Source organism: Trachemys scripta, chromosome 19 (assembly GCF_013100865.1).
Source record: "Trachemys scripta elegans isolate TJP31775 chromosome 19, CAS_Tse_1.0, whole genome shotgun sequence".
NCBI classification, from domain to species: Eukaryota; Metazoa; Chordata; order Testudines; family Emydidae; genus Trachemys; species Trachemys scripta.
In genome coordinates this window covers 6874893-6890284 of record NC_048316.1, presented here as the reverse complement: position 1 = coordinate 6890284, position 15392 = coordinate 6874893, and the positions used below count along the sequence as shown (strand labels likewise).

The window sequence follows — 15392 nt, the reverse complement described above, 5'->3', positions numbered from 1 at the left end:
TAATTTGCTGAGAAACACAGACAACAAATGCAACATTATAGGACCTGATCCAAAGCCCAGTGAAGTCCATGGGTGACTTTCTATTGACCTCTCTGGGTTTTGTTTCAGGTTCGTAGACATGTGGGACACTGAACAAGAACAAAGAAAAAGAAAAGGTGTGCACAGAAAACCTGTTTGTTAGAGGGGGGAAAAAAAAATCTTTGTGCAGAAGAGTTATGCTAGCAACGTTTTCCATAAGGCACGTGCTCAAAAATTCCATGTGTTTCTACCTGTATAACAAACAACGTTGCAATAATTTTACAGCAAGCAATGTAACTAGGACAAGCCTTAGGTGGGTTTATCCAATACGTGAATCAGAAAGGACTTCTAACTCACCTGATCAAAAAAGGTATCAGTCAGAATCAATAACGTTTTTATTATGTTCTTTTAATTCATTAAGGTCAACTCCAAGGTGATACAAGGCTCATTAGTTATACATTTAACTTTCAAGTCTGGCCATTCATGGCAAGATGAAGGACAAGACAGCAACAGCAAGTGACAGAAATTGATAGAAATGTACAATATTAGTTCCACTCTACTAATCCTGCCTAGAATTGGCCATAGGGTAGATGCATGCGAAGTCTTCAAAGGAAACTAGCCAAATTCACCGTGGGTTTAAATCCACTGAATTTCAATGAATTTACACAAAGGATGACATGACTCCACTAGGTACAACTTGTCTTAATATTCTTGAACTAATTTCAGATTATTTCACACATTATCTCTCTCTGGGGAAAAACGTGAATGAAATTGTCTGTCAGGGCTCATCCCCCGATTGCAGTTATATTTTAAATACTGTCAGGTGGTTTTAAGCCAAGGTTCATAGGCAAGAAACTCACGAAGGGAAGAAGTGTAATTTACAGAAAGCTTCTTGTGAGAAGGAAAACATGAAGAAATAATGAAAAAGAGAGGTATTTTTGTCTGACAAAATACAGATCTTTAGCTTCCTGACCACCCTTAAATTATTTCAGTCCTAAGGGAAATAAGTTTGCTTGCTGGATTAAACACACACACACACACACACACACTGGGGGGGGGGGGGGGAGAGAAATGTAGTCTGTAGTATGGCTGTGCTCATCTGATTAGTATAAATATTGTATTTTAACAGATCCTAGAGGGTTGCTACATATGCCATCTACTGTACTTACAAGTTTTAGGTCTTCCATACTACCTCAGAAACGCTCACTGGGCATTTACTGATTATAAACATATGTGTTTATTCAGACAAACACTTTAGTTTCATGTGTGATCTATTAATAATACGCTGTTACATAAACCCTATTTTCCCCCTACCATTATTTTTTAATGTGATATAATGTTAGATTTTTGTTATACCAGTAAACTATGTGGAGACGATACTAAATAAAAACTAACACAGAAGCTCTAGGAAGGTAATTTACTCTATTTTAAATATATATTTAAAATTTAAGTAATATTCAGCTAGCCTAGGTTTATTTTCCTATTAAATAGACAAAACACTGTGGGAGTACACATGTTCCAATAACATTTACAACAAGAACAGAAAAGCCAATATAAATGGGTCAAACTTTCAACACTAAGGCACAATATAATGAATACTAGAGTTTAGCTAAAATCCTAGTTTACTATAGCTTCGAGTGACTGGATTACAGCTAGTGTTCCTATATTAAAAATACTCAGTTACTACATAACAGAATTCAGAGATTAGGAGGTGTTACCTTAGTGGAACAAAGGTGTATTGCATTCGTAAAAGATGGGGTAGCAAAGACTAGTCATAGTAGTTATTATTGTGTATTTTTCACACCATTATAATTAAAGCTCAGTTCATGTTTCCATTATGAATCCCAGTCTTAAATTGGCCTTTTTTAAACTGCAGCAGGCAGAAACCTGAGACACATTGGCTAGATCCAACGTTTTTTCTAAAAACATTGTTACTTTTGAAAGGGCCTAGTGCTGTTGAAGCCAATGACAAAACTCCTGTTGATTTCAACTGGGGCAGGCCTGGGCCCCTGAGTTGTTGAGCTGTTTACCATAAGGCTTGATCCAAAACCCACCTCTGTCAATGGGAGTTTTTCCACTCAGTTCAGTGGACTTTGCATCAGCCCCAGAGTTGAAGCTGTATTGATCTACTCTCTTTGGCCAAGTTTCAGGATAGCATTCCAATTCAGGAAAGCAATTAAGCACATCTAAATCAATGGGATTTAAGCACATGCTTCAAGTTAAACATGTGTTTTAAGTGCTTTTTTGATTTGAGGCCTCTAAAAATAAGTTTGTTTACTTTTCAAAACTGCAATTTTGCTGGCACTTCATGCAGATTCCTGATTTTTATTTTTAACTCACTGAGACATTTTAAGTTTGAAAACTGAGTATGGCTTAGGCAGAATAGCTGCTTTTTAATTTTTTTTTTAACTAAAAATAGAAAACAAAATTCCAAACCTTTACATGATCCACTTGGCAAATTTGCTATTAAAACAAGAAGATCTTGGTATTTTAACAACTGGTCTGCAAATGAAATGAAGGAAAACAACTTCACAAAAAAGATGGTACCTAACGAAATATGTGCTGAAGAACAGGCTTGTATTTCTGAATGCTTTAAATCAGCACTAACTAATATGCCTAATTTTGATCCTATTACTAACTAACTCTATTTTACTGTGAATTTTCCTATGTAACACGACTGCAAAACAATGCAACAATCTAGGTTATGGCACATAGTGTGAGGAGTTGGGGCTTTCTTTGTCCCATCTCTTTTATCCTCTTGTGGAATGTTTAGTTCTAAAAATCACAATCAAATGCACACATCAACATTATCTCGAAGGTTGCTTATAACCCAATCTTTCAGGATTCCGTAACAATACTTACTTTTCTATTAGTAATGTCTGCATGACCATGCCCAACCACAATTACATACCTCACAAATATTTCACAGTATAAGTTCTTTATCACAGAACACTGATGTTCAGACAGCTGAATGCGTGACTATTTTCCCCCTGCTTCTTTCTAAACACAGTTTTTCTTAGCTATTTAAAACTTCCCTTGGTCTAGTTAAGACTGATCTATAGAAAGTCCTCTGTGAAAAATAATACGGCATACAACTCTAAAGATCTTTGAGTCATACAATGGTACTGAGGTCCCTCAGGTTGCTGCAGATCTGCTCTGGGTGATGGCACTGGTTTCCTCTGGATTTAAGTTGTCCTTGTCACCACTAACAGGAACAGAAAGGTTATAGGCTTTGGTAACCCCCAGGTGACGCTTTAATCAAAGTCTACGCCCTACAGCACTGTGATCAATATGCATTTTGGAGTCAGCTAGGAAGAGAAGTGTCCATCACTACCCTGGATGGAGAGGGATCCACCATGCCCGAGCTGGGTGGAGGGTTCCAGGCCCCTGACTGGAGAGGGAGCTCCAGCTGCCTGGCTATAGAGGCAGGTTTCAGGCCCCTAGCTGGAGAAGGAGTTCCAGGCCCAGGATATAAGGGCGGTTCCACACCCCTGGCTGCAGAGGGCGCTCCAGCCCCCGGCTCTAGAGGCTGGTTCCAGGCCCCTGGCTGGAGAGGGCGCTCCAGCCCCCTGCTCTAGAGGCTGGTTCCAGGCCCCTGGCTGGAGAGGGAGCTCCAGGACCAGGCTCTAGAGGCGGATCCACAATCCCTGGCTCTAGAACTCCGAGGGAGCTCCAGCCCCCGGCTCTAGAGGCTGGTTCCAGGCCTGAAGGAGCTCCAGGCCGGGGCTCTAGAGGCGGTTCCACACCCATGTCTGCAGAGGGCGCTCCAGCCCCCGGCTCTAGAGGCAGGTTCCAGGCCCCTGGCTGGAGAGGGAGCTCCAGGACCGGGCTCTAGAGGCGGTTCCACACCCCCTGGCTCTAGAACTCCAGGGCAGATTCCAAGCCCCCGCCTGCAGAGGGAGCTCCAGTCCCCAGCTCTAGAGGCCGGTTCCATGCCCCCGCCTGCAGAAGGCGCTCTAGGGCCGGTTCTAGAGCGGTCCCTCCCCCGCCGGGGCGGGGCCCCTGCCCTACGTGCCCCTCTTGGGGGCGGCGGCCCGGCCGAAGGCCGGCGGCATGAGGTTCTCGGTGATGTAGGCCACCAGGAGGCAGATGATGACGAGCATGACGCAGATGGAGCCCCCCCACGGCCGTCATGGCGATGACGATGTCCTGCATGCTGGCCGGCTCCACGCTGAACTCCACGCACTCGGCGCGGGGCGCGCCCGGCCCGCCGGCCCGGTAGAGCGGCTGGAGGCACAGGCGGTAGCGCACGCTGCCGTGCGCGTCGGGCAGCAGGTAGTCCCGGCAGCTGGCCCCCAGCTGGACGCTGTCGCAGTGGAAGCGGGTGTAGGTGCCGTCCCAGGAGCAGTTGAGGGCGAAGCCCCGCAGGTCCCGCCCCGGCCCGCCGGGCGCCCCCCACTGCAGCAGGACGCTGCCGTTGCGCAGCACGTTGGCCACCAGGGCGCGGCCCGGCGAGCGGTGCGCCTTGCAGCTGGGCGGCGGGCACTGGAAGTCCCGGGCCGGGCTCCGGAAGCAGAGGCGGCCGCTGGCCTGGCCCTCGCTGAACACCTTGTACGGGCACCAGGGCGCCGCCCCGGAGCTGTTGGCCGGCGGCGAGGCTCCCCGCCGGCTCCGCCGGGGCAGGGCCGGCAGCGGGTCCCAGGCAGCGGCGGCGCTCCCGGCCAGCTCCCCGGAGCCCATCAGCCTGCCCCAGACGTGCCCGGGGCGGCGCTGGCAGAGGCAGAACAGGGCGAGCGACTGCAGCAGCGTGCCCAGGCGGAGCATGCTGGCCGGGCCGGGGGGCGCCCGGGGCATGGAGCGGGGAGGGGGGCACCGCAGCCCTAGCAGGCGGGCAGGGGCAGCTCACTCCCTCCGGAGCCGCGGGGACCAGGCATCCCAGCCAAGCAGGGCGGCCGGGAGCGTCATGCGCCGAGCCCAGACCGGAGCCTCCTCCTGGCGCGCCCGGTCTCCGCCAGCGCCGGCTAAGTTTGCCCCGGGAGTCCCCGGTGCAGGGAGCAGTCGCTGCCTCCTTCTTCCTCCCGGAGCTGAGCGGCGGCAGGCGCCTTTCAGACCCGCCAACTTCCAGCGAAAGGGCTGCGCCGCCCCCCGGCTGCCAATGGAGAGCCGGCTCCGGCGTTAACTCTCGCTGGGCTGCGGAGCAGAAACCCGCCTGCCCTGCGCTTTGGCCGAGCGCAAATGGGGAGAGGATGGAGCCAGAAGCCGCATTGAAAGCGGGGGATTAAACCAGAGCCCAGGCAACGAATAGCTCAGACCCTCCCTCGTCCTGCAGGCAGGCACTGAACACTGTCAGGCTTTCAACTCGGGGGAAATAAGGCTCGCTCCTGCCCCCCCCCAAGCCCTCCAGCAACCCCCTCTCCCCCGAAAGCACCCAATCCCACACCCTTTGAGTCCAATGGAAAGATTCCCCTTAACTTCAACTGGGTTTTAGATCAGACCCACGTGCATTTGGAAAAGGGTTGCCAGTTTTGGTCAACTATTGCTGGACGTTTCATTACATGACATAAGCTTTAATTAAAGACTCCAGGACAATCCTAAAGGGTTGACACCCTGCATTTGGATCCTGTCAACACCCACTGTACTTTATGGAGAGGGATGAAGTCAGGGGCCTCTACCCGAAAGTTCCACCTGTGTTTGACTTTTAAATTATCCATGCACCTGCGCAGTTCTGCCAACAGTAGCAATGAGAGGAGATTTGGACCAGTTTCCTTCCTGTAGATTCAGATCAAGGCTGGATTCCTTTCTAGACAAGGTGCTTTAGTCAAACAAGTTACCAGGCCTGATAGAGGGTAACTGGGTGAAAGTCTCTGGCCTTGCTTAGGAATGAAGTTAGAATAGATGACCTAATGGTCCCATCTGGCCCTTAAAATCTACAGAGCTGTGACTGAAATGGGGAGTAACCATGGAACAAAGTATCACCATGGATCTGTTTTTCCCGCTTAGCTCTGCCCTCATCCCTTTGCTGCATGTTGTACAGCAGGGGTTCTCAAACTTTTGTACTGGTGACCCCTTACACATAGCAAACCTCTCATTGCGACCCCCTTTATAAATTAAAAACACTTCTTTATATATTTACCACCACTATAAATGCTAGAGGCAAAGCAGGGTTTGGGGGGGAGGCTGGCAGCTCATGACCTCCCCCCCCCCATGTAATAACCTCACAACCCCCTGAGGGGTCCCAACCCCCAGTTTGAGAATCCCTGTTGTACAGGGTAGGCCTAGTCCATCTGGCACTTCCTGCCACGTAGCCCAGAGTAATCCCATTGATTGACAGCACTGTACTGGATGGGAAATGTTTCTTTGAGGGCCCTTTTCTAGGGAAAATTGTAGAAAGTTTTCCAGCACTGCTCAGACTCATGCAACTCCACCAGCGTTAGCAACACTGAGAGCTCTGGTGGAGACAGGTTGCAAGGCTGCCAGGTGTTTGTAACACTCCATCACCTAACCCTGCTTGGACCAGACTGATATTGACACAATGTTAAAACAGAAATGCTGTTGGAGGGCCACCCAGTAAGTGGATAGCAGGACTAGAACTAGGTGACCAGATGTCCCGATTTTATAGGGACAGTCCCGATATTTGGGGCTTTTTCTTATATAGGCTCCTATTACTCCCCACCCCATCCTGATTTTTCACACTTACTATCTGGTTGCCCTAAATAGAACCCAGGTGTTCTGCCCCCCTGGACCAGGCTACGTCAAGGTGAGTGAGTGGTATCTTGGTCATGGAAGTGTTTTTGTCTTGATTTTCTTATAAACTAAAGGTTATGCTTTCAGGTTTAGAATTTCAATCTTATTAAGCATGGCCCTGGGGGCCAGGTAGGGTTTATTGGCCTTTCTGCAGAGGAATGGGGGCGGGGACTTGAGCATGACATACTGAGTCAGACACAGGCTGGGAGAAAGGCAGTCAGTGGCATGGCTTGGCTACACCCATCATAGCAATTAGAGAAGAAAAAGGACTCGTTAAGGCATTTAGTCCAGTCCCTTGGTAGCTCAGGATACATTTACGCTGCGAGAAATGGCCGTGGTTGGCTCCCATAGCTGGCTCGGGCTGGAGCTGGGTCCTGTCTACACTGCAATAAAATCTAGATGGCACCAAGCTTCAGAGTTCAGGTCAGTTGACTCGGGCTGGCAGGGTTAAAGGCTGCGGGGCCAAAAATTGCAGTGAAGATGCTGGAGCCTGGGTTCTCAGATGCTCCCCTCTCCTGGGGTCTCAGACCCCAGGCTCCAGCCGGAGCCCGAATGTCTACACTGACATGTCATAGCCCTGTAGCCTGAGCCCCGGGAGGCAGCTGACATGGGCTCTGAGACTTGGTGCTGTGGGTTTTTTTTTTACCAGTGTACACATAGCCCCAGAGAGACTTGTAATTCGAGCCACTTCCAGTCGCCAGAAGGACTCCTCATCCATTCACTCAGTCTCCTGGGGTCAGCCATTTCCTGCAATACAGAGGGAAAGTGAAGACAACCATTGGTGGGGACATAACACCAGGCACATTTTTGCTTGACCGCATAATGCTTTCAGAAAGCTCTTGAAAGATTTATGCTGGGAGTGTGTTCCTGCCGCTCTTGCCATTGTCAGAATGCGGAAGCAGGAGATTCCTGAATAAAGGATGATAAAAATACACATGTAACCTCAACTCTTTGAGGATCCTTTGCACAGTTAAAGTGGTGGAAGCTGCTCTAAATCTTGCCTAACCCCAGATTCCATCCAACACTATCATTTGCTCTAATTGTTGTATAAACAACTTTATGAAGAGTCTTAAGAGGTTTTAAGCAGCAGAGAAGCCGGAAGTTACTATTGTACTTTCTCCTCCTCCACCAGTCAAGGGAGACTATAAGTATTGCTGAAGGACAAGATGCTTCGTTTTGTTATTGTTTTTTTACTGTGAAATACTTCCTGGTCCAACACTGGCCTGCTCATTGCAAAATCTTGCAAGGAAGAATGTTCAAATTACGGTTTGTAGAAAAACTTTATTGTGATCAAGAATATGGTTAATGTTCCTTAATCAAGAGTTGAATGTTTTCTTTAGTGACATTAACTCATTCAGCCCATATCACCTATAACAGTAACCATTCTCTGAGCATATGATATAAGCAGCATAGTATTAAACATATAGTGCTGAGAATATATGGTTTCCTCCTCTTTTTCCTCCCATCCTACACCATTAGTGAATAATGATATGGTCCATATATGGAGATTTATATTCCCTCTTTGTCTATTATTTCTGCTGCTTTTGATGCCAAGAATTAGGTTTTAAAAATAGCTACCATTTGGTGTCACAGATAATGTGTGTGCTGCCCCTGCTGGTATGCATATATTATGGTCAGCATCAATTACATCATCAGTAATGCTGCACACGCACATACACACAAGAGGAAACATAAAGGTGAAGTATTGGCTTCTGATTAATTAAGAACACAGAAGGGAGGGAAAAATCAATGTTTGTCAAATGCAAGGGGGGTGGGGATCAATGTTTGGCAAATGCAGGGGAAAATCAGCATGGGCTGAAGCAGATGAGACCAGAATGCAAACAGGAGAGCACAAAATGAGAATGAAAAGCCATTCTAAGGAATGATGCATCTGAAGAAATGGGGTTTTTTTACCCACAAAAGCTTATGCCCAAATAAATCTGTTGGCTTTAAGGTGCCACCGGACTCCTTGTTATTATAAGGAAGTGGTCCCTTTGAATGAGAAGAAAAGGGAATCTTAGCTGTGTTGTGCAGAATGACTGAGATATGTGGTTGGGACGTTTGTGCTAACAGCAGAATGTGCAACAAATACTTAAGTGGAAATAACAATGTAATATGGAAAATGCAAGTAATGTGTCCGAATATAAACAATACAGGAGTGAGAAATCTGCATAGATGAGTTTTTATGCTTTTTCCATGAGGAACATTTACTAGCTTGTGAAAGTTTGATGTATAACAAAAGTCGAAGCACTGAAGTTTGATTGAATGTATTTTACTGCCTCAGAAAATGACTTGGCCTGAATTCAAGCAGTTAGTTGAATGCATTCAAAGCATAATTAACTCCTGTCTGAGATATATTAAAATATAGCCTCATTTTAAATGTGTTGAGCATTTATATGACCAAATTGTCTACTGTTGAGCCAACTTCTCTGAGCGACTTACCGTTTTAATTGTTGTTTGCAGTGTTGTAGCCCTGTTGGTCCCAGGATAGCAGCGAGACATGGTGGGTGAGGTAATATTTTATTGGACCAACTTCTGTTGGTGAAAGGTACAAGCTTTCAAGTTACACAGAGCTATTCTGCAGGACAGGGGAAGGAAATCCGAGTGTAAGCGAAATACAAGGTGGGCAGATTAAGCAGGCAGGGTTCACGCATGTTGTAGGAGATCACTTCATTTTAAGTGAGCGCTGAACCGTTTCACCAGGATGGGAATAGAGGGTGGTATGCTGCTAGAGGTGCCTCATCATCTCAGGTCAGAGGCTCGTTGAAGAAAATTTATTGGCATTAAGGACCTGATAACACTTTTCATAAAAGGTGGGGGTGTCTGGCAGGTGCTCAGAGCCTGTTCCACCTCCCTGAAGTCTGGGCAGCACTGCCGTCCGCTATTAAAACAGATTCCACTCTAAAGCCGGCTTCATTTTGGTGGTTGAGGGCGTGATCCTGTACCTGCCTCACAGGCGGCTTGTCAAGCGTAACTAAGGAATATTTGCAAAGTTTGCCATAGTTATGCCACTAGAGTCCCTGCAGTGTAGACATGGCCCTAATTTTATGTCCCTGTTAAAACCTATAGGGAGGGAAAATAAATCAAACCAGAGAAGTCCTGTTGGTCTACTGCAGTAGAAGGGAGTGCCCTAGAATACCTCAGAGCAGGTGTCCAGATTTGCTACGGGTTTTGATTAACCGCTCTATGGCCAATATTGTAATATTGCTTCCTTTGAGCCTAATTCAGCTACACTACTTCATGCTGAATAGTACTTTAACTTCACAAAGAATCCCTTTGACAGCACTCACGGTACTCACTGAGTAAACTACTACTCTGCGTGAGTAAAGGGTTTCTGAAGGAGACCCTTGGCTGTAAGGTTGTTAGAAGTGTTAGTCAGTGAGGGAAGAGCCTTTGGAGACCCCTGCATACAGAATCGGCTCATAGTGAATTTGGAAAGAGGCGTGGGGAATGGTCTCCTGTTATTTACAATTTCTTTATAGCTATGCATGGTAGTTTCCCCTCTTAAATCCCAGAGCCAGCCAGCTCCGAAACTCAGAGCATTGTAGGTATATGAGGGTCTTCCAGCTGGGACAAATTTCCTTCCAGAACAATTATACCAACCTTTAATTATGCAACACCTCTGGCTGAGCATTCAATTGAACAAGTTGCTGTGAGTTCAAGTCCTCTTCAAGGGGACAACACACTGTGCTGTTGTGATCATCGGGCCTACAAATTGACCCTGTTTGGGAGCTCAACTGTGAAAAGTGAGTGAAAGTTCATAGTGTCACAATAACCTGTAACAACAAATGTTGAAGGAAAAAGGTGCAAAAGGTAGACAGACTAAATGAGTCATCAACAACAAAAGTCCTGCTATAGCTCAAGGATTGTGTTAAGATCATGCCTGGTAAACAAGAAAAGCATAAAACTGGAAATCAGTGATCCAAAATTGGTGTGGAAGAAATTAGGTGGACAAAACAATGAGAGGACGGGCTATTCCACCCACCGCTCCCTTTTGGCATCCTTCATCTAGGAGAGAAATGGACACAGGTGCTGGTGGGATGAAAGATGAGAGAACAGGAAGGAGCGAACCTCACCATGGTGGCTGCTGCCCTCACCACTTCCTGGGACCCAGGCTTCCATTGGGCCTGCACTGTGCTGACCCTGAGACACATCCTGGCCAGAGAGAGGAACCCAGATGACTTTGCCACCTCTGCTGGCTTTGGCTAAATCCCAGACGCCCCCCCGAGATGTGAACCTTTGTGGCCCTTTTCCCTTGTGTCTCTTGTTCCTTCCCTACCGTATTTATTGTCTACGTCTCTTTTTGCCTTCTGTCTAGTAAGAGGCTGGCTATATTTTGCAACCCTGCTGTGAGTCTGTGACCAGAAAGAGGCAGCTAAAAGCCATGCCCTGCCTAGGACAAATTTGCAGAGAGGCTAATAAGACCGGGTGCTGTGCCTGTGTTTTTCCAGCAGTGAGGTTGCAAGTGAAAGTCAATACCAGAGACAGAAGCTGCACTTAACACTCTGACCTCATACCAACCCTGAAATGTGCTTGTTTACAAAAATCCAAGCTTCCTTTTGATCAAGTTTTGGAAGGGCCAGAAGGGAAAAACACAAAACAACAACAAAAATGTTTTGTTTCAGTTCCTGAGACATGTTTAATCAGCCACTTGGAGACTTTACATCAGGAAACATCTTATCCTACCTCCAGAAAATGTGCATCCATTTGCATCTGTTGTCCTGAAACTGTTGCATTTGCTTGATGTGGTTAAAAGACATCTGTCACCTGCGCATACACTGCAGAGCCCCTCACCTGGCATTCTGGTCAGGATGCATAATAATCCTTAGTATCTTGATAAACATGTGCCTGAAAGAACCGGACCAATGCCCTTTCCTGAGTTCTCTCCACCTCCAAGTGACTTGCCCACAGGACATCATGGGCTAACTTGAACTCTTGGTTCAGTACTGGTTGGGGACCAGGAGCTGGGTTTGGTGGGCTCCGGTTTGAGTGTCCCAGATCACCTTCACCAACAGGCCCCCTCAAGTTCAAAATGAGAGTATGGAGAGTTCTGAGTGGGCCATCCAGACCAGTATCCCATTCGCACTAGCGAGTCAGCTACGCATGGGACTGAACCCTGGATCCTCTCTGACTTTGGGTCAAAGGGCTAAGCCCAGCATGTTTGTGGGGGAGGGATAGCTCAGTGGTTTGAGCATTGGCCTGCTAAACCCAGGGTTGTGAGTTCAATCCTTCAGGGGGCCATTTGGGGAACTGGGGTAAAAATCTCTCTGGGGCTTGGTCCTGATGTCCCTTCCAGCCCTAATATTCTATGATATGATTCTATGCCTAGGCTAGGTTGGTTTGTCAGGAAAGGTTTTGAACCAAAGCTTTGGCTCAACATTTATTCCCTTGCCACCTCAGTCATTTAAATGTACTTTCGTGATTGCCCCTAATCTGCCATAAACTTTCAGGCCATGCTGCCCGGGCAAACCCTTTGCTCCATCATTTGCTTTCAAGCAGCCTTCGAACAAGCTTTCGTGCCCATGGACACAGATGTATCCCCACCAGTTTGCTGCTTTTCCATTTTTTCTGTCCAGAGCAGAGTAAGGGGAGTAGAATACACCTCCTATTCCAGACCCCATTTTAGAGGGGACACTAGAGGAGGTATTTTAATGGGGGGCAGCTGGCTATAATCCAGACAATTAGGGTCCAGGTCACCCAAGGCTGACAAAATTAGCACAATGCTGTGTAGATTTTAGACCCACAGCTGGGTTTGCTAGACAGTCCACAGAGAGGAGCTACTTAGGTATCAGCAGACTAACATACAATGGCTGGATGTTAAATGCATTCTCTTAGCAGGGAGCCTTGCATTTAGGGCTGGAGTTGCTATATTCCTTCCAAGTCATAATTTCAAAGATTACTCCTCGCTGCTATGCAGGCAGGGAATTAGCCTCCTAATTTAGATAACCTCTGCTGAGTCTCTCTAGATCAGCACACCGGTCTCATCACTACTAGGAGTTTATTTTCAGCACTTAGCCCAGCCTGTCCCTACTCTCACCATCTGGGAGCCACACGTGAAGAACAGGGAAAGGAATGGAGGAGGAGAAACAAAGTTCAGTAGGAAGCTACCTGCATTACTCATCTCACGATGCCAACTTGGGCACGCAGAGATGAAACCGTCACACCAGAGCCCCTCCGAGTCACTGCTGATCTTATCTTGGTTTGTGGAACAAATGACGTTTCTGGGGCCCAGCTGAGAATCAGGGATGTTTCTGACTGGGATGCAGCTGGGCAGATACGTTCTCCTCTGATGAATCTATTTATAGCAGGTGGTGGAGACAGAATCGTGTTGCTTCCTGCAGCAGGGTTTGGAGGAGGATAATGCAGAGCGTAGGCACGCTATTAACTGTTTCATCCAAATCACTCTGGATGACGCTTGTTCCTTTGTAGTTTACACTGAACTCCCTAACAGATCACGGTGTGGCTTCCAGAGGGAGAACATAGCACCAGCAGCAGTGGAGCTTGGCTAATGTGCCTCCACCCTGACCTCCAGGGACAACCTGGTGTAAGAGGCTGTCTTACTAGAGGCAAGGGATTTGCCATTCTGTCCCTGGCCTCTTTGCTGAGGCAGGTAGCTAAGGCTACATCTACACTACCGGGGGGGGGGGGTCGATTTAAGATACGCAAATTCAGCTACGTGAATAGCGTAGCTGAATTCGACGTATCGCAGCCGACTTACCCCGCTGTGAGGACGGCGGCAAAATCGACCTCTGCGGCTTCCCGTCGACGGCGCTTACTCCCACCTCCGCTGGTGGAGTAAGAGCGTCGATTCCGGGATCGATTGTCGCGTCCCAACGGGACGCGATAAATCGATCCCCGAGAGGTCGATTTCTACCCGCCGATTCAGGCGGGTAGTGTAGACCCAGCCTTAGGTACCAGTTAGTGCCTGTTGCAATGTGGACAACTGTCCACTAGGCCCCAGCTAAAAACCTTCATATGGCATTTTGTGTCTCCAAAATATTTCTACAGGTTGCCCAACTATGTTCTGAACCCTCAGCTCCCCACTGTATTAAAAACAGCAGGGTATATGGATGAGTTGCTTGAGTTGTACAAAACAGAGATTGGGGAGCAAGGCTCATTAACTGGGGTTTTGTGGAATTGCTCTAAATTAGGCACAGAAATCAGAAGAAGGGAAAAAAAAAAAACCAGGCCCACTTAAAGCTTCACTTATGTGGGCAAGTGAACAGCACCTGGCTGTAGGTCTCTGGCCCAAGTCTGGAAAAGGGGAAGTACTCCAGTTAGGAGTGGTGTGCGGCGAGGAGAGGGGAGCAGCTCCGTGATGTGCGGAGATATTAACACAGGCCCAGCACGCATGCTAACCAGCCCCCCTTTCTATTCCCATGGAGCATGCCCCTGGCCAGCAGTGAGGTGTCTGCTAAGAACGGCTTAGGGATGTCTGGAGGTGGCACATCATCTTCCCGTGAACTTCAGGCTGTTTTTCATTCGACTAAGGAATAGCAGCTATTTTGACAGACAGAAAAATTGGGGAATAGGTTTTCTTAAAGCCATGTTAAGCTCAAATTCTGCTCTCACACCTATGCAACTACACTGCAATTAGTGGGGGTGCGTGAGCTTAACAGAACACAATTTAGCCCCCCACCCCGGGGTAGAGAATTGGGTGGGAGGGGATACAATGGCCACCAGCTTGGCTGACGCATGGGACTGAACTGGGCACCTCCAAAGCTAAAAGCATGAGCTGAAGGGTCAGGGTGTCTTCGCTGGTGGCTGTAACCACTCACGTCCTCTGAGTTGGCACACGGGGGGCTCTGGGATGTTTGTGTGCTTGTGCTTTCGGAACATCCCCACCGTCTCCAGGAAGTTCTGAATAGCACTGACAGAACTGTGCTGGTCCCAAGTGTCCACGGATTGGTACAGCTTGTTCTAATCCAAGATCAATGTCGGGCTCACAGTAAGCGAATGCCTGGTAACAAATTCAAAAGTAGGCACCTGGGGGATTATTGGTCCATATCTCCCTGAGAACACACTCCCGCGTGGACTTCGTGTGAAGGCCAAGACTATAACAGGGTTCAAAAAGGACCTATTCTCCATGAACTTACCTAATTCTATCAATTACTATTAGCCAGGATGGGTAAGGATGCAAACCCATGCTCTGAAGCGTCTCTAGCCTCTGTTTTCCAGAAGCTGGGAATGGGCAACGGGATGGATCATTGAATGATTACCTGTTCTGTTCATTCCCTCTGGGGCACCTGGCACTGGCCACAGTCAGACGACAGGATACCATTGGTTAGATCGACTATTGGTCTGACCCAGTCTGGCCGTTCTTATGTACATCTGCTCCCTAACATGTTGTTTTGAAACACACCTTCCTATAATATTGCTAAGGACCAGTAGCAATGTTAATGGAATACTTCGGTGGGGATGGTACAGGAGAGGGGGAAAGATGACTGTACAATCACCAGGGAGATTAGCATTGTTTGCTGTAGTGAAACTGCTGGCTTTTTTCCACCTCCCCTCCATGGTCCCTTCCAAACCATGCACAAGAGCGTTCAAACTAGCCAAAAATGTCAGATAGGGGTTTGCTGCAAAAGTGCGTCCTACTCAGCCACTGCCCCGACCCCAGATGACTCTCTCCACTCAGTAAGACTCACCCCTGCTCCTTCGTCACAGCTGCTGCCTCCCATTGGGACCAG

At 47.7% G+C, this 15392-nt stretch overlaps 1 protein-coding gene across 1 annotated transcript; it reads right to left on the bottom strand.

Moving 5' to 3' along the window:
- Positions 1-3890: 3890 nt before the first annotated feature.
- Positions 3891-5219, bottom strand: FNDC10 (fibronectin type III domain containing 10). Its single transcript, XM_034753574.1, is given in 2 exon segments — positions 3891-4139; positions 4141-5219. Coding segments are annotated over 2 exon segments (786 nt in total). The 5' UTR covers positions 4813-5219; the 3' UTR covers positions 3891-4025.
- Between the last annotated feature and the right edge of the window lie 10173 nt (positions 5220-15392).